General features: G+C 39.6%; 1 protein-coding gene across 2 annotated transcripts in view; it reads right to left on the minus strand.

The window, feature by feature from the left end:
• The window catches only part of LOC121953416 (peroxidasin), a 60,232-nt gene extending 42,341 nt beyond the window's left edge, over window positions 1-17,891 (minus strand). For both annotated transcript variants that reach the window (XR_006106511.1, XM_042500494.1), the window contains exons 1-3: window positions 17,674-17,891; window positions 3,707-3,778; window positions 2,252-2,323 (exon numbers count right to left, since the gene is read on the minus strand). Coding sequence is in view for 1 of the 2 variants with exons in the window: in XM_042500494.1 (XP_042356428.1) it covers window positions 2,252-2,323; window positions 3,707-3,778; window positions 17,674-17,858 (329 nt within the window). In the remaining variant the exon portion in view is untranslated. The remainder of the gene's footprint in view (window positions 1-2,251; window positions 2,324-3,706; window positions 3,779-17,673) is intronic.
• Between the last annotated feature and the right edge of the window lie 2,802 nt (window positions 17,892-20,693).

Consider the following 20,693-nt stretch of genomic DNA (forward strand, 5'->3'; position numbering starts at 1 on the left):
CTATAATTACTCCATTTCCATGCAGAGCTATTCTGTTAAAGATTTTGATGGTAAGATAATGAAAACTTGGGTCATTAATAGTAATGTGGTTCCCTCACTGACCCTGGAGTAACCAGACGTTTTGTAATACCATGCAAATGGCTCACAGTGCCTGTGAATGAGTTAAAAACACAGCAGACTGCAGCCTTGTGTGTGTGTGCACAAGCTTTGCATGTGGGTTTTGGATGGGAAACTGGATTTGGAAGTTGTGGGCTAAAATCCCAAGGGGCCTCACTTTAATCACCAGATATCCTCTGGTGGTATTACCCATCAAAAAGTAGACAGTATGCACTTTAACAACCTACATTTAACTAAAAAATACGTATTGCATAAACCACACATTCAAAAGTCACTCTCTATCTTCAGCACTGTTTTTTTAAACATTTGGTTTAAGACCCAGGAGGACTTTCTCTTACTGTTGCTGATCATTTTAATAAATTATCTTTATTAATACATACTGAAGAAGGATATAGTATGTGCCAAACTGAATCTGAGGACCTATAATTTCATTAATTTAATATTACAGATGGAAGTAATACAACTAAATAATTACAAAAAGATGAAATAAACAGTAAACGGTTCCCACAAAGAGGAGTGTTGACCTCTGTTTGACTTGTTTATGGAGGTGGCCCTGGAAGAGGGGAAGCTGTATAGACAGCCGCCTGGCCATTAGGTTTGGAGGACATGAAAGATGACAGGGAGTGGACTTCACTGGGGTCCAAAGGAAGTGAAGAGGTGAGATGAGAGATACGATCTGGCCCCCAGCTATAGAACACTGAATAAGCAGGAAGGGATAAGTGTGGGGGGATACCTTACCCTAATCACAAAGGTTAGGCGCGGGGCAGGCTTTAGATCAACTCTGCTTTTATGTGAAGGACACTGTAATTAAAATAGCAACTAAATAGCCATAGAATTTAATTACACATGAAGAGCGAGGATATGCTGGGAATGTGTATGCCTGTGCATCAGTGAGCTGAAAAGAAAGAGAAGAAAAAAGAAAAGCCCGTACATCCCTTCATCTTTCTTCCCTCTCTCAGAGCCGACAGATATGTTCTTGTCTCAAGTGTGCAGAGCCTGTCCAAGATATTAGCCGGGCAGTGATGTTAAAGTATGTCATGCTACTTCTTTCCAGACACACAGGCCTTTACCATTAGTTCCTGCTAATATGTGTCGCCTTTATCAGCCATCACGCAGACAACTAGGCTGTGTCTGAAATTCCAAACTAACATGCTATTTATTTTGCTGAAACAGCACAGAAGAAACCTTAGTAAACCAATATTATGTGAACTGCATGTTATTTCCAGTAAAATTTTACAATATGCACTACACCGACATAAATATTCCACAATGAATTATGGTATAAGACAAAGTCCATTACAGACACTGGTGGACATGGCCCAAGGCTGCTCTGTCACATAAATTTAATAGTGAGTATGAAAATTCATTTTGCTAGGCGGAAAACTGTTTTTAAATCTCAGGTAGAGCTGTGGTTGGCACAGGTTATCATGATTACGTGTCTCCAACCAGCAAGGAGGCTCTCTTACACAAAAGTATGTTGAACAATAGTGGACTGATTTATCTAATCAGGGACAACACAGAACATCATTTCATCTTCAGTCTCAAAATGAGCAAAACATCTCTCCAAACAAGATGATATGACTCCAATTAAATATATCCTTCATTATCATTAAAGTTTTGTCCCACCATTACAGTATTGTCCATAGGTCCTCTGAGGTCCAAGCAGGAAAATCAGACCATATCTAACTGTGAGCACAGACAGCGATCTCATCATGGTGGGATGGTAATGTAAGTGACTAACAAAGGGAGCAAACTAGCAATCCCACAGAAAACTTGAGGCTACACACGCCTTCTGAACTCTGCCTCCAGGTCAAGACTTCCAGACACATAAGTACAGGGGATCAGACAAAGGGAGGCTTTTTCCCGTACACTGCACTGATACATTTTCACTGACTGAGCAGTCTCTCAACATCAGCTGTCTTCCACATTTACAATCAATGAGTGTGTCCTTTTTTGCAACAAAAGTGTAAGGCATGTTTCACCTTGCTTTCTCCTGTTGACTGAACAAAGAGTGAACTCCTTTTACAGTGACCTTTTGCCTGTTAAGTCTGACAGAACAAAGACACTGTGCATTGACTCAAAATCTATCACTTGACCTCAAAAGCAAAACAAAATTGACATGAGGGCAACTTACAGATATTTGAGGTTTTCCAGGTCTTCAAATGCCCCCCTGGGGATCCTTCGTATATGATTGTTGTTGAGTAGGCTGTGCAGGACAAAAAAAACATGGGTTATTTTAAAAGACAGACGGTAAGTATTTTCTGGGCTAATTCTAAGTGGATTCTGAGTAATGCCGCGACTATTTCCAGGCAAAGTAAAGCATAACTTAATTCACAGTTGTTTGCTTCAGTTGCCTCCTGACCTCTGGCACAGTAAAAAAACGGACACAAAAAGGAGGAGTTCTTAAGGTCATCTGCTCAGCTTGCTCACATAATTTCCCTTTGTTTTGCAGTTTGAAATCAGTTTGAGTTATAGTTTCTAATGGCAGAGATCCAACATTTTGTGTAGTGCTTTATTAAACATGGCAGGAACAAAACAACATGAGTTGCATTTCTTCTACTGCACAAACGTGAAAAACTACCAGCTTGTGAAACCACAGAGAGGGACACTTTGTCATTGGCTCACCTGAGAGAACACAAAAAGCTCTCCCCTTCAACGGACATTACAGACATATTTCTGTCTGTACAACAGTAATATTGGACATGTTGCTATAGTTCAAAGACTGACAGACTTTAGGATGTGTTATTGTTCAGTCTGTGGAACTGCAGCCTAAAACCATGAAGAGCTGTTCAGGATATAAAGCCCTCAACAGTCCGCATGGCTGGCTGGCTGGCTGATAGGAAAAGCTGGGCTTTTCTTCTGCCTTAAGGGACTTTTCTTCACTTTGAAACTAAATCTAAACCACTATGTCCGTGTCCTGCACATATTCTCATGTTTATTAACTATGCATATATAAACAGATCTACACTTTGTCACTCTCAGCGTGATGCTACAAGTGCTTTTACTCTGATTTTTGCATATTTCCACCTTAATCCATGGATAAGAAAGCATCTCAATAATGTCTGCAAATATCTGAATAAGCAGGGGTGTGTTTAGTTTTTTCTAGCAGTCATCATAACAGTATAAATACTCAAGTATAGCTACAGACTCTAAAGAATGCACACATTTCTTTAAAATTCAAGAAGGCTTCCTTGATAAATACGTAACATTTCTGCTTTATTAGCTTAGCAATGCACCATCTAGCAGGCTGGACATATGATAAATAGCCCTGTGGGTGGAAGTGGAAAAATAAATTCCTCATAGATTACGAGCTGGCCTACATGTGTGAAACCACAGCAGAACAGAGCAAGAATTTGCTTGTGTGTGTAATACAAACAGGACTTTCTAGGGAAGTGACAATCATTCTGCAGACGCTGTTTTAAGGAAATGGGCTTGATTAATTTTCAATAGTAGTCTTCTTGAGTTCACTGAATTTTCTTACCAACAGGGCAGCCTTACTATTACATGTTATTTAGGAAACAATGTCATACCAAAACAGGGGTAATAAAAGTTGACAATCATTTTTTTCAGAGCAGGGACAAAGACTTACAGTGTGTTGAGGTTTTTTAATCGTCTGAAGGAACCTGGTTGTAAATCCTTGATTTTGTTGAACCTCAGATCTCTGTAGAACAGAAAGAAAAAGGTTTTTATTAAAGAAAGTATTACTGTAGAGAAAAGCAATACATATCTAGCAGTTATACTTGCAAGATTTCCTAATACTTAGAAAGAGGACAACATACATCTGCATGAATTGAGGTCCACAGCAGAGCCTTCATGTAATAATCCTGAAGGATAATTGGACACATTACTCATTTCACAAGAATTCCTTTGTCAAGCTTTAATCATGAGGGCAGATTTATATAACATTTGCCCCAAAGATAACAATCACAAGGCCAGCCGCAGCAGTCAGCAGGTCTCAGTATCTCACTGCTGTAACTTCTTAATTTAAAGAGGCTGTGTAAGGATAACAATATAGTTTGACATGGCACTAATCACTCTTGGTCTTACAAAGAATGACTTAGCGTGCCATGAAAGTGACAAGCTAAAGACCCTAATACTGCAAATAGCCCTGAGAAGGTGAAATCATTCTTAAACCCGTGTGGCATTACCAGCCGCAGAATGACAAGCTATGTGAAATTGGAACATCTCATCTGAACAGTGATGTTATGTTTGTGGAACTTAGCCTCTAAGTCATCTGATCTTCAACTAAGCCATTTACTAAATGTATTTTTACAAGATAAATTCAATAAGTGGAACCAGCCATTCACATGAGGAGCATTTAGACAACGCCATAGAATGAGTGCATTTAAAAACATAGCCCCCTACTATTCCTAAAAGCATTCACACTCTGTAGCAGTTTATGCACTTTATGATCTGCTTTAAACACAACAACCATGATGGACAGTTGCTCAATATCTGACCCAGCATGGCATCCTGAGAGAAAAGTCTACTGAGTACACCTCCAGTCAAAGAGGGAAAGAAAGCATTTGGATGGGACAACAAAGCAGATTTATCACTGGGCTGAGGAAAGCGAGGACTTCTCCTCTACAAAGCCAAACTCCCCCAGCAACAGCTGGGACAGTCTACCAGCATTCTTGTTAGCCAATGCCCTAACAAAGTAAATACTCTGAGACTGGGTCACCGAGACATAACGTACTTCAACGATTATGCAAAACTGTCAAGACGCCAGGACGATGAGAATCTTGGGATCAGTGGAAGAACATTTGCTTTTTTTCTCTTAAATCATGCCTGACATAACCCTTCTTGCAATGAAATCCACTACAAGCACATTGATTTTATTCACATGCTGTATCTATCCATAAGTTAGCGTTCTTCTTGTCTATTTCCCATCATGCACAACAGGCAAAGCACTACAAGGCTATACATTCCTGGGTTTCTGATTCCTTATATTTCTGTGAAAATGAGGGCCGAATAACCAAATCAACTGATTTCATAGCCGGTGAAATGTTTATGGGTCACTGGCTCTGTAAAAGCCTTCACATATGGATCCAATCGGAGTGAGTCAGACTTTTTCATATGCTGACTTCCTTTCATATAGGCTGTGAGCTAGTGCAAGAATTCACTCAGAGAGCTTGTCTGACACTGACATGCTTTGTGTGAACTGTCCTTCAGCCAAGATGATTTTGTTGTTTCTGGCACCACCTTCTGTATGTGAGAAACTTAACAAAGTTCTTAATTTCAATTTAAGAATTCAAAATAAAACTGGAGGGCAGCTGATCACAGTTTCATGTTAATCAACATTTTTGACCAAACTATAAAACTTCACAAGTGTTGTTAGTGTCAACAGGTTTTATGCACATTATACACTATATTCACAGTGCAAGCCTTAATGCTCAATTTGCATTCTTTTCTACATTCTTTTTCTTCTTTTCTACTTGTGACTTGTCACTTGGGGTGACCTCTAGCTCACCAGGTAGAGTGTGCGCCCCATATAGGCGGCCCAGGTTCAATTCCAGCCTGTGGCTCTTTGCTGCATGTCAGCCCCCCCCCCCCCCGATTTGGCCCAGATGCCCAGAAGAACAACAAGACACCACACATAACACACTGTGTGAAAGCAAACAAGGAGAATAAGTCCATAATAAACATGGAAGCCACTAATGTGACTGTTTACAGTTTAACTTTTAGGTTATTGTACCGTTGAAGCAGGCGAATGTGGAAGCAGATGATGAGTAGGAGAGGAGTGAGGAGAGAGAAGTTTATGAAGTATCTTTATACTTTTTCTTTAAAATGAGCACGGGCAGTGGGTGAATGATACAAAGTGCTTCGTCAGTCTTTACCTTCGGCAACTGTCAGTGCCCACGTGCAATTGCAGATTGATTGGGCGTCTCTTCGAGGAGAAAAATGGATGCAGACAGACAGACGGACGGACAGACAGACAGATGTACATACAGACGGACAGAGTTTTCTTCATTTCATGGTAGGATGCTGATCTAGAGTGACGTAAAAGTCACACTGAATTCAGATTGAGACTGAGGTAGCATTTACAAAAAATCTAATCTGTATCTGATTCAGAACCAAATATCAAAATGGCCAAAATCTGATCTGAAAAGATCAGACTCCATGTGATTTTTGCTGTTTGCACTGTCATTAAACAATAACATCTGGGTTACATAGGGGTGAAAAAAATCAGATTTGGGCGACTTGGGCCCGCAGTGTGAGCACAGTGTAAAAACATGAATTGTCAAAAACATTTTAAATGGAGAGAGGGGTGAGGGTCTTCCATGGAAAGAAGAGGGATAACTGCGAGGCGAAGAGGCACAGCACCCGTAAGAAAACACCTCTCTCCAGGCAACGGGCCCAGGGTGCAGAGTGCACTGCTCTGACATGCTGAGACAAGGGTTGTCCTCCCTAAATGCCTCCAGCTCTGAGGGATGAAGGCGAGGAGGAGGAGGAGGGGAGCAAGAAAACAAGGCTACATGCTGGTTCAGGCAGCACCTATCTCAGGTGCATACACGAAAGTATTATTTCCGATTTCTCCTGAAATAAGTCTGAAGTTAAAGGAGGGGACATACCTGTTTTGCAGGATTGGTTTAAAGCTTTAACTTGAGGTGGCTCAAACAGTATCCTCGACATACAATAGATTAACAGCAGCACGTTCAAAGAAACCAGTTAAGGCCTACGCCACAAGAAAAACAGATCGTTTTGGAAACGGGGACTTTCCATTGTTGTTCTAAAAACAATCCTGCACACATAAGCAATGTTTTTTAAAAAAAACAGTTCCAATCAGCCAATAAGAAGCCTGAAAAAAGCTATACTGGAAAGCTACCTGGAGCAGTGACCTCTTTAGCGCATTCTGACTCCTCTGTTCTTTGATATCGGTCATGTCTAACATTGCACAAACTGTCGCCTCATGTGTGATGCTTCACAAAGGACATATGGGCGCACACTATGATGACACAAGCCAAACATTCAGTTGTCCCTGTCTGAAGTTTGAGAATCTGAAAGTTTACATAAAGATCCAAAAAATGCAGTTTGCATTCGCAAATGAAATGCAAAAAAGCTTAAAAAAAAGCTGTGCTTTCAAAAATACCTCTGTAGATGTACATGTAATAAGCCTAACTCATATTGTCACTGTTTATATAATTATATATCAAAACTTATATTTCCTATTACCTGGACTACAATTACTGTTGATTAGGGTTGGGTTTCTATACCAGCAGTACCTGCTGTACTGAATCATGACGCAGATTTTGGTACCTCATTTCGGTGCCAAATTGTGTTCACAGTGAGTGTGCAGCCGAGAGAGAAAGTGAGAGTGCATGTCTGCCGGCGTCGATGACGGTGACAGTACAGCTGCAGCAACCAGATCAGAGAGAATGAAATTAAAGTCAACATTGCAGTGTCCGAACAGTTTAGGTGAAGTGACTTTTGTAGGTAGATTTGTTGGGTTTAGGCTGTTTCTCATCAAGACCCAGCCAAGCCCGTGTATAATTCTTCCCACCTACTGATTTCAATAAAGGGGGTTAGCGCCGAACTTAGCAAGCCAAGTTAGCCTCATAGTGAAACTGACTAGGCTCCCTTAAGGTGGACTTTTAAGGTGGACCAGTTATTCTCACTGTAATCACTCCTTAACAGATAATACAGAAATGTCTGGCAGCTCAGAAAATAATTTGCTGTTATAATTACTGTAACTATTACAGTACATAATTATTGTTTTTGGGTTAGGTTTTTTTATTTTTTGAATGTGCTAAGTGAATTTGTGAAGTGTTATTAATTCATATTTATATATCTAAGTGTACTTAAGACTGTTAAAAGCTAATATTAAATTTCAAGTTCAAATTGGCCTTTGCAAGAAAATAAAGCCATTCTTTCACGTTGTTGACAGTGGTTTTGGGTTTTATTTTGAAAAAAGGATCGGTTCAGGCACTATTTAGGCACTAGGTACTGTGTAAAGTAAAATTTTGGTACTAGTATTGGAAAAAACACCCAAACGATACTCAACCCCACTATTGACTGCTGTAGGTGAATGTGAATTTAAGCAAGCCATTTGTCCTGGTTCATGGCCGTTATTTTGGCTGTGTGTGTGTGTGTGTGTGTGTGTGTGTGTGTTTTCCATGCTTGAGATGACTGTGTCTTTGTAGAGAAGGCTAAATAAGGTCAAGCAGAGTGTTGTCTGTGGCAGCAGGGTGTGTTTAAAGCATCAGCTGTCAATGAAAGTTAAGGAGAGGCTCAGCTGACCAGAGTTAAAATTCAAGGGCTGATGACATCAGCACCAATATATCCCACAACTCATCTCAGGTTTGCTGTGTGTGGGACTGAAAAGTGGCTTTTGATCACAGAACGGCAGCACTGACACTCTGAACTGTGCTGTGTGTTTGTCTGAGAATCTGTTTAAAAAAAACCTTGCCTGTGCCAAAACCAGACCCTGCCCATCCATCATTACCTGAACACAGTGATTTATTCAACAACACATTACTTAAAGCCAGAAATCACACTCCACCCCCTACTCCGAGCAATAATGAGAGCAGAAATCCATGCTTGTATCAATATAATTAAACAAGAGGTACTGGCAAAACTTTGTCAGAGGAACAAGATGTTCTATAAAGCTGCTTTGTGATGGGCTCTCATCAAAAAACAAGGAAGCAGTGATATGTTTAGAGAACATCTAGTAAACAAGGCATTTGTGGGAAACTTTTCATCAAATAGCTCACTGACTGACCAGAGACCGCTGGGATGTTGTCACAGAAAATGAGCACATATTGCTGCTTTTCTGATATGTGTTCCAGGACTAATTAAAGGAGTCTATTAACTCCCATTAATGTGTTGTGGTGGCACTGTGCCAAAGGGAACTGTAATACAGCACGGATAAATACTCTGCAGAGGGGTTGACAGACTATTCTGGGTACAAAAAGCCTGAAAGTGAACAGCTTCCCTGGTTCAGTAATGAAGGAGCCATGGGAATGTGACAGCAATAGGATTAATACTGTGAGGGCACCACAAAAGATCATTTGATTTAGGTTATTTTTAAGAACAAAGACATTTGTCATTTAACCAACCAACAAAGGAAAATGTATTTTTAAACAAAAATGAAAATGGCCATACAATTTTCTCCAAGAGGGAACTTTTTGCTGTACCTTTCAAAAGACAGAATGCATGATTTTATCATTAGCTTCCTTTGTTTGCACTGAGGCTTTTTGGCATGAACAAAACTCAAGTGTTACATTTCTCAAAAGATAATTAGAATGACCTATTTAGACTAGACAATGCTGACAATCTGCCTACAGTGTTTGGGGCACACTGTGCCTGAGATAGAACTGAAGGTCCAGTGAGTGCGCTGAGGTGATTTAGGGACATGGTAACTGGCCCCACACTGGAGTATTACAGTACTTATTGGTCAATGTGTTAACACGCCAGCAACTCTACTCTGACTATTTCCACATTAAGCCATCTACATTTTACAACGCTGTACTCTTGTGAAAATGATTTTTGTTCACATTAGTGTTTCCAGTTCAGTTTTGTAGAGACATCTGTCCACACCAGAACAACATAAAAACAGTTAAATCTCTTATTCTTTGTACTCTTGGATAACAACAAAACTGCACATCATTAACAACATCTGGTAAATAGTGGAACAGGCAGCCCTGCTAGCTAAATCATCATTTTATGATGTGTCATCGTCTAACAAAAAAAAACTTGTTTGAAATGGGTCATTACAGAAGAAGTTAGAGGACAGAAGATTGTCTCTTTAACTCTGCTGCCACGCTGCTCCACCTGTGACTGAGCTATACACACAGCAGGTTTCTTTGCTGAGAGACAGTCTTATAAATTCTTATTTTAGAATCGTGATATTGTCTGACATAATCACAATAAATCCAAGTTAATGACAGTAGCTCTGCTGTGTATTTGGCTATATTGCCATTAAATGTTAATCACTGAGAAAGTTGGAGCTGACTAAAGATTGTCTTCTTAACTGGCGCTGTGGCACACAGCCCTTGACCATTACTGGGCTGGCATATGATATCATTTTGGGAAAGCTCTGTTCTCCCTGCACACATTGAAACACCAAGCAGGCATTTTAATATTAACACACTGTGGAGGCCATTTAGAAAAAGCTCGGAGGTAGGAAATCACCATTTTAGTCTGGCTGAAACTGAGGCAAGCAATCATGTGCCTCCTTAGTAAGGCACCTCAGAAATTTGATGCAAAAAATTAAATGAGCCTTTATCTGGTCTATTTCACTTATCACTGCTCTCACATTTGCAATTTGATAATCAGCTGTCCCACACAGCAGGTTTATGATGCTGCTCAAGTATACGGACACAGCACAAATGATTTGAACTCTTTGGTTTCTGATGGAAACCTGCAGAAACCAGTGAATCTGTGACCCATTGCACCAACAAAAGCAGATAACTGTTAAAGCACAGTAACTGGTGAGGTGAAAGACCTACTTTCAAAAACAATGTTTTCAACAGTCACCACCAAAGACAGCTGGTGGCGCTAATAAACATGCAACATTTAATTTTGCCATTTCAGATTCACGGACATGCCAAAAAAATCCCTTACAAATCCTGCTGTTGAATAAGTGCACTGTGGCTGGCAAATGTCTGTAGGTGGTGACTGTTGTGCTGGATCCATGTGGTGTCAGAGTTTGTGGCTGAACTGTCAGACTATTGCTGTGATGTATTAGTGTGTGTTACTGCTCAGAAAATACAGTCTGAAAATAAGCAAGCTGGAGTGCACTTGCTAAACAATCAACCACTCATAAAAATATCTGGCACTGTCAGTGATGTGCATAAACTAGGCCTGTCGTGATAACTACTTTTGTTGCACTATAAAATGATATATGATAAATGATATTATTGTCATTTTAAGACCATTTTACACCACTGATATAATGAAAATACAATAACAGCAGAAAAATGACTTTCCTAAATAAAACATGTATATATAAAACAAAAGAATCAACCACAACAATTAATAAAATAATAATAATAATAATAATAATAATAATTAATAATAATAATAATAATAAAAACCCACTTTAAATACAATAAAAACCCACTTTAAATATTTATATATATTTATATATTCCTGTCCTGACTTTGGTTAACAAAAGCATAAAGTTACTACATATTAGCAATAAGTTAGATATAAGATTGTTAACGTTAATGGGCTCTTCTCTCTCATTAGTCTTAAACCCAAATTGTTCCTGCACGACATCTGTGAAAAGCAACTTTAAAACCAAGTCCATTTGGACCTATTCTTCCAAATTTTCTGGCTGGTCAGTAGCCACCAGGAAAAAAAAACACCTATTAACCCTCAAGTTTAGAGCTCACTATTGTGCTGGATCCACTTAATGTGGTTCCCTATCTCGGAGTGTGTGACACAGAGCAGACAAAAGGACTGAAACAGCGCGGCCAGAAATGACAGCATAGTTATTTTTCTGTTCATTCAGCTTAGGCACTGTGAAAAAAAATGCTTAGGCGCTGTGCCCAAGTCTTATAATGGTCGGGAAAACCCTGCTGTTTATTCTGGCATCATGCTGGCTAAAATGTTGCATGTTACATTCTCATTTAAAGAAACCCACTTGTAAATGCAGGGGTAATATCATACAATTTATGGGCATACATTTGATCATTTTGCTGACCTTGATAACCACCACCACAGGCCTAGCATGTAGCTGCAACCATGGCTACTAAGTCTGAAGAGTTCTATGTATTTACAAAGCAAACAAAGATCATAAGATGCCAAACTGTTCAAATGGGGACTATAGCTGCGAGGAAAATATCAGAAGAGGTTTCTGTAAATTCTTGTCTGAGCCAGGACGACGAGTGAACCTGGCTGCTGCCCAATTCAACCAGCATCTGAGTGCCATGTGTGGACCTCTCCTCTCATTTTCTCCCTCTCTAGTCAGGGGAGTCGTTTGGCTTTGTGACACATGCCCAAGTGGGCTTGCCAAGGACTCTCGGGCGTGCGTGAGTCATTCTCAGTTAAACAAGAACATGGCTGGCTCCTCGCTTGGTTGGAGGAATGGTGAACCAGGATCTCCAAACATGGCTGCAATAGCTCTCTGCAAAGCACATCCTGTGTAAAAATGACAAGGATTTGCTTCTTGTCATGGGAGCGCTGGTGCACAACAAGAGCCTATCAAAATCCTACAGAGCCTTTCCCTAACCACTGTCCCGTCCAGGTTTGCTCAAAAACGTCATATAGGAATGGTGGACAAGTGACCACACACATTACTGATGATGCATTAGGGACTTTTCTTAAGCATTTTCAAAATAATCTCTTCATTCTCTAGCGCTCTCTGTCAGAGACAATCAAGCTCCGGTCACTGTCATACTGGGCCCTTTCAACTGGTTCCATCATGGCAGTCGACTGAGTTTGGAATTATGTCACTATCTTGTCGCTTGCAGTTGAATCACTTAGCCAGGCTACAGATGGTAGCGCTGCTCTCCATAGGATCAACACAACAGTCTCATGTCACATCGCTTAAGGACAGTGACATTACATGTTTTTCTTAACTCTGTCCACAATTACAGTGACACATACATAAAACTGTCCATTTGTACTGGTCAATGGTCTTCTGACTTATTTAAGTTATATCACAGAATAGAACAAGTCATTCTGAATGTAAATGCACTGGACTGCATCAGCGGATTTATTGATTCCAGACATCAGGTTGGGGAAAATGAAGCTGCCAAAAATGATGTCATATAACTACTAGTTTTTTAGCTGACAGTTTGTATGACTTCAAAATGGGGAACTAAGACTTTACATAACACTTTTCTTTGCTACTTTTCTGAAACAATTTACAATTCGCTTTATGGACAAATAATGCAACAATGGAAAAAAAAAAGAATGAAAATGCATCCATACATGAGACACACAAACAAAAAAGGATGAAAGTACTCTCTTTTCACTTTTTTTGTTGTTGCCTGGGCCCTTCCTGGAGAACAATGTTGCTTAAGAGCAGCTGTACACAGTTTTCTGCTGAAAAAATATGCTTTAAAATGCAATTAATTAATCATCTATTATCAATATGGCTAGTAAAATAATGGCGAGGTTTAGAATAACCAGAATTTGGTGTTTATTCAAGGCTACCTTTCAGAAACTAATTTAGATGAAATGTGAACCTGTGTTACCCCAAATATACCAGCTGTCCTGCATTGGATGGGCACAGGAAGGGGCCACTGGAGTTCCTTTCAACAACTATCTTGGGCCCAATCTCCCTGTGCAAATGAGCGAAGCTTTGGGGATTTCTGGCTTTGCATTCCATAATGCTGCAGAGACTGAGCGCCTCACAAAGCCTGACTGCAGCAAATTCCACACAATGGAGCTCCACTTTCCCTCCCTGACTCACTAACACTGTTACTCAGACCAGGCCGCTGTTTTGGGCTGTGAGCAGGGTGATGGGTAAAAGACATTAAGACATTTAGACAGACAACAATGGCTGGCTGCAGGCCACCAGGTAACTATCCATACAGAGCTCAAAGGAGTCTGCCACAGAAATGTGTCTGCTTATCACAGCCATTACCAGGCAGAACCCTGCTGTGCAGCCAAGTCTACAACCCCAGGAACAGAGCAGACTTTTATAGCCAATTTGACATAGTGACCAAACCGTGGCATTACAACTTCCAGGCCTGCTACATGATGCCAATGGGCCCCAAAATACGTTTAACCATAGACTTACATTGTGAAGTAAACGTCTGTAAATCAGTGAATCATTTGTTTTAAGGAGCATATCCCCTGCAAAATGACTTGTTTTACTATCAGGATTTGGTCCATTCAGTCCAGTGACTAGGGTGAGCGATATGATGAAATATATCGTCTGACGTCAAAAAATGTCTATTGTTTCATTTTATGCTGTATTGTTTCTTTCGTTTATGTCATCTGATAACGCTTTGCACTTTGATTTATTCAATTATAATGCTTTCTTTAACTTTACTATGGCAATACTTTATCTAAATTGATACCTCACTTTATTTAACATTAGAACAGTATTATATTAAACTTCATTTTAACAGTAGTTCATGTAATTTTATTTTATGGCAGTAGCTACTTTATTTGTAACTGAAGTTCATTTACTTATTTTAGTAGTTAACAGTAGTTTTGAGGAGATTTCAAAATAAAAGATTTATATTGTGTATCGTGATATAGCCTAAAAATATTGCAATATTATTTTAAAGCCATATTGCCCAGCCCTACCAGTAACATTCGGTATTCTAGAAGGGTCACATAATAAAATCATTTTTATCACCAATTAAGTTAGCGGACAGGCTTAATCAGAGGGTATCTGCTCGGCGGGGGGAAGTCTCGCGTGTGTTTGCTGTGTGGGACCAATGCTGAGGAAACAGAGAAGAAGTCGACTATTTTTGGCTTCATGTGCCACTGAGCAACTTTCATAGGAATGAATGGTGCCCTGCCTTCTGTGAAATATGCAGTATCAAAATGGCGAAGTAACTGTGTTTAAAAACCTCATTTATCATAGAACAATAAAAACCTGCACTATGGTTCTGGAAATGCAGAACTACAAAAGACAATAATGAGCCTAGTTACTAGTGTAACAGATTCACTATTGACTGACATGTTTCCAGCTGTGCAGACACATACTTCACATGTGTGTGTAATCCAGCTCCAGGGTCACAATGTTACATTACACAATGCCACACAATACATGAAAAAAAACAAGAATATGGATCACAGGGCTCCTGACTTCTGAATTAAAAAGCCTCTGTTACACAGACAAGCTTTGATACTGCATGTCATACAAAGATGTAAAACTTGTTATGTTGAGCCTTTTTCCTGAGCTGCTAAAGTAATACCAGTAAAAAACAATCTATATTTGATGTTGGCAACATAATGCTAATGTAAAAGTAATCATTTCTCCAACTCCAGTGAATCCCTGGGAAGATATGCAGCAGTGTCGTTACAGAGAGGAAATGCAATTTACCATCATGCCTCAAACAGAAAGTCCTCCGAGAAAACAGCTGAAAAACAAATGTAGGCCAGAAAGAACCCAACAAATCTGGGAAAAAAATGGCCATGTTTCTTCATCCAAGTGTCATGTAGAAAAGCTCTTGGCACAAAGCCCACGTGCAGTAGTGCTTCTGAGCCAAGGCTCAGCGGAAACAAAAAAAGATGTTTTGGGTTTCAAGAAGTTGAAGACACTAACATTCATTATTTGAACCTACTCAAAAACAACTGTCCATTTAGTACCTTGGTTATCTGGACAACCTTTGTTTAATCATAATGTTTTCTAATCACATGCATATTTACATGGATTTTTTTATGGATATAAACATATACCATTTAGGGGTTTCCCTGTCTATTGGAATCTAAGGTGAGTCACTAAAGTGTTTTTAATCACCTAGAGGAGGGAAAATGCCTTTGCTGCTGTTCAGATAAACAAAAATCCAACAGACACAACCAAGATAAACTGCACATCCTCTATCTAAAGTTGGGTCTGGAAAAAAACTCTGATGTATGCAACTAAAGGATTGAGTTGACAATAACAAACATTTAATCAGAAATGAAACTGACTGACATCATGCCGACAAGAATCATGCTGTTAAAATATACAAATAAGGAGAAATGTGATAAATAGATAGGCAGGAGGATCTTGAGTGAACAGCTGCTTTACCTTTCCATCAGATTACACTGTCTGTGTGCTGAGGGTTATCACGGCAGATCCTCTCACATTCTTAATATAGTATTATTATAAATTCCTCCAATGGCATGCTGCCAGGTGGAAGGAGGAATGCAGTGCCTACACCTATACGGCACATAGCTAAAGGTCAAGTGCCTATATAAAAACAAAATCTTCACCCACTATTACTTAATCCTGAAATGCTTTTGGAGTCTAGACGAGGAGTTTGAACCCTTGGACCCTAGTTGCAACATTATCTCTTAACCGAAGATAAAAAGAGATAAATACACCTCTGTTAGAAGCTGTACACTCCTCTACTTCTGTGTTTAAAGACGTACTCAATCCACTTTGACTACCATGTTATGAAGCTTAATTCGATCTGCCACAGCAAACAGCCCGCAGACTGCAAGGACACAACGCTTTGGTGAGCTCAAGTTTGCTGTTGTGGAGTTCTCCCACTGCAGACGGCCAGTATGTGCTCAACTTTTTATACAGCAGAATGAGAGGAGGCCGGGTAGGAACTGTGTTCATGTCCTGACATGACAGCAGAGCAAGAAGGAAAAGCGACAAGTGGCTGCTGCTTCAAAGCTCACCAGCATGAAAGCCCCTGGGAAACCACAGCATGCTCTCCTGCTCTGATCAGCCCTCGAACAGATTTAGACACATCCTACAGAAGACCTGAACAATCCTTTCATTGCTGTGGTGAAGTTTTGACTTTCATCTTTGCTTTGGGGGTATCTGGGCAGGGCTGCACCCTCCACCCTTCGAGGCTGTGGGCTGACCCCAGATGGTGGAGGACAAGGTTAATTCATGCTGCTGCTGCTGCGGTGCAGGCTGGCTGAGTTGCCCCTTTGTCCCCCTGCTTACAGTCTGAATGAAGCTATTTATAGGTCCGTGCATTATGGACTGAAATGCACAACAAGATTGCAGTGGCCAATTACAGACAAAGGGTGCCACATATTTGGGTGATTGCACAGATCTGGAGCTTTGTCTTCTTTCACTGCAGTTCTGAGAAACTGTGGCCGACTACATCAAAAAGGAAACTGTTTAGTTGGGTGACTGTGACAGAGTGCTCCTGACAACCAGGACACAGTCACAAGTGCCTGTCAAGTGAGAAGTATTTCCTTCCTTTCATCTCAGAGGGAAAGTCAAACATGGAGTTTAACCTGTCCTGTGCAAAAAAATCCATGCAGGCACAATGATAGCTTTTTCTGATTACAGAGAGGGAAGCAGCTTCAGAAACTGCTCTACATTGTGTCTCTGTCACAATGTGGTGCAAAGATCCATTGTTTAAAGCAAGCCTGACCTTGATATTCCTTGACGTCAAGTAAACACTTCCCAAAAACACGACAACACACCCAGTGACGTCTGTATAGCAACACTGTGGTTTTGATGAAATCAACAACATTGATCAGACTCTTACCTCTAGTCTGTCTATAAGAATGCATCAATGCATGTCTTCATGAAGAAGATTTAGGAGGTTGCTGCAGCTCCTCATACAAGCTCTCTCATGCAGGGACCTCTACTGAAGAGTCTGACCCTCTGCATTGCTTGCAGCTAACTTCACCAGCTGTGTGACCCTAAAACCCCTGTTCATTAACCTCTACAGCCAACAGCTGAACCCACTGGCAGGTGTCATAACTCTGTGAAAACTTTCTGAGACATTGCAATAACCTCTGCACTGCCACAGGACCTTGGATTCCCACAAAGCCTTTGTTCAAATTTCAAGTGATTAACCATTTTATAAACTTGTTTTTAACAGCGTGGTTAATAATGCAAAGCATATAAACCGTCATAACTTGGACATGGGCCTTAAATGTGGAAAAAATGCACAGGCTTTCATTGCATTCCCGTCTACTGTGCCTAGAGGCTTGGTTCCCGTTAGGATAGAGGAAAAGGCTACTCACAGAATGGTGGTCTGAGGAGAAACTGCTGGTACGGTTTCCAAGTTTAGATGCATACATCTCACGGTGGTTCGGAAACATAAACAGCGACTCGGACAACAAAGTCCAAACTGTGGTCCGCTAGCAAGCAATAACAAAGACAGCGCGAGGAGACACGGAGAAAAGAGCTGGCCAGCTCGCAGCGCCATTGCTAGCAGTGAGCCGAGCAGAGCACAGACCGCCAGCTGCCCCTCTCACACACTCACTGCAAGTCTGCTCCCCCTGAGGAGGAGAGGAGGAGAGGAGGAGAGAGGGAGAGAGAAGTGGGGCAGTGTGTTAATACAATCCTAGGAAAGGGAAGGAAAAAATGTCTTTCATTGAGATAATTAGAAACGTATTTGTCCTCAGCTGTATAGCCTACTTATGATATACTGTTTGCACGATCAACTCATTTGCTCTCGAATCCTATAATTTGAGTCCCCCCCTTTGCAATTTCTCATAATCCCAAAGTTTGTTGTAGAACCAGCTAATAGCGCAATTTCGTGAGCCAGGTTAAATTCCGAAATGCCCTGGAGGAAACTTTTGGATTTGGGTATGTAGATATATTAAAGGTGGACATCTTTGATTCGGGAATATATGTGTACTGGACAGGGCTCATCTCGTTAACCATTTGAAACCTGGATTGACATCACTTTCATAAGTAGGCTATTCAAACTGTCTCATCCCCAGCAAATTGGTTTTCCTTAAAAAAACAAACAAACAAACAAACAAACAAAAACAAAACATTAAAAAAAGCGATGAGCAACTTCGTAAAACTGATAATAAGTAATAATGATCTTATTTTATTTCATTATTTTATTATCATTTTAAGCACTGTTTTTACAGGTAATTTCTTTGTCGTTCGCGTTGTTTTAAGTACGATTTTATTTTATTTTATTTTTTTCTTCTAATTTTCAGGTAAACTTCTCCCAACAGTCCTGTTAGGGCCAAGCAACTGGCATATAGCAGTTAAATGGAATACAGCCATTATTTTTAATATTAATTTGCAATGCTATCTAACATTAGCCAAATGCCTACCTTTGAAGAGGGGGAAACTATGTTTAAATGTAAAATGTGACAAAAATGAATACAGTAAGGCAAAGAAACTCTTTCAAATAACTTACTTAGCTAGCTTAGTGTAGAGGGTGGTGCTGTATGTAGAGAAGCCTAGCTAAACCAAGCTAAATTAGCAAGAATAAAGGGTTAGTTTAAGTTATATCCAGCCTGTAATTGTAAAACACGGAATTTGAAAGTTGCAGTACTTTAGCCAACATTACTGCCAGATTTTATATTTTTATATTTAGTTTTAATGAAATTACCGAAAATATAAATTGCCCACCATTCTCATAAGGAAAAATGTAGATCAGCCAGCTAACTGATGACTTCTAACGGTCGGCTCATTTGAATTTCGGTTGACTCATTATGCACAGGTGTGCTTAATTAGGTACTGTATGATGTCACTGCGCACCAATCAGAAGCCAGAACGAGAAACATGCCTGAATGTAATTGGATGTTCAACATTTAACCACTTTACTGATTAAAATCAGCTGACACCCAAATATTTTAAAACACAGGAAGATTTATATGAAGTCTGTCAACCCATAAACCTAGAAAAATAAATAAAAAAAAAATAAAGAAAATAAATTAAAGACAATTCTCTAAAAAAAATATGCAGAAAGGAAAAGCAGAAAACCCCCAGAAATAAACAACAAGAAAAAAGACCCCAAAACTGCTGAATATTTACTAAAAAATGCTTATATATTTTTTTCTGAAACATAATTTTAAATATATAATTCGAATAAAAATAGTTTTCTGGACATTTCTCCAAATTATTAGTTTTAAAAATTTTGCCAATCTAAAAAAAACAACTTAATTTTAAAATTATTCTCTTGGCATCTTTTTCTTATTTCTTTCAATTTGTGGGAAATGTCTTGCCAAATTGCTCACTACCTTTTCCTCTATGTTTTCAGAAGAAATCAGAATTTGCTTACCTGAATGCAGCACAAAAACTGATGAAGATCCACGCTGTGAAGAGTTAAGTTGCAAAAAAGTTTTCTTCAAGTGTAATGTAGGCACCATTTTTAAGGTGTTGTAGGCCAATGTTACAAAGAAATATACTTCATAATTCTCAAAATTTCTCATCACTTGTTTTTTCATTGACATCATTTACTTGTACTTTTACTTTCAATACTTAAGTCCAATTAATATGATACAAGTATTTTTGATACTTAAGGACAGTAAATATCAGAAAGCCTTCTTCAAGACTTTTACTCAATAATAGGTAACTTTGATGTCTACCAAAGTCATTTTCTGTTAAGATATCTGTACTTTTACTCAAGTGTGGCATTCAGGTACTTCATCCACCACTATTTAGTATTTCATGCCACAAGGTTCCTTTATTAATAGTTTGGGTTTGCTGACATCTGCTGGTAAAAGTGGAAATAACAATACATATCATCACAACAGAAGTTTAATGTAACAGGCCAGAGAAAAAATATATAGTTTTGTTTTATTTGATGTGTGTTTGGGCGTTAAAATAACATAAAAGGCAAAAAACTGGTAATAGCTCCATGTGTGTCTTGCTCGTAATACACATTTCAATGACTGACAGTCTCAGCCCAGTTTTCCATTATGTAGCTCCTCTCCAGAACCTTTTATTTACAACTTAAAAGGAGACTGGTAGTTTATTTCCCATCAAGCCCCTACTCAGCAGCAGCTCTCCATGCATACTGTACACACAGCCTCCTGATTGGTCTATTATGTCAAATTGGACCTCTGCTCAGCATCACTCCACATCTGTGTTCCCGACTGCTGTATTGCGTGGGTGAGAGGTGGTTGTGTCTGCTGTTGCTGGCACGCTGCTGTGTCATTGTTAGCATTTCCACTGCTAACAATGCCGTCCCATTGCTATTGTTAGCATTTCCACAGCCTGATGGACTGGAGGCCCAGATTAACAGTGGGAGCATTGTCTCAGTATATTCACTGGACTGTGGTATTTTATTTAC

The sequence above is a fragment of the Plectropomus leopardus genome, chromosome 14 (assembly GCF_008729295.1).
Source record: "Plectropomus leopardus isolate mb chromosome 14, YSFRI_Pleo_2.0, whole genome shotgun sequence".
Classification (NCBI taxonomy): Eukaryota; Metazoa; Chordata; class Actinopteri; order Perciformes; family Serranidae; genus Plectropomus; species Plectropomus leopardus.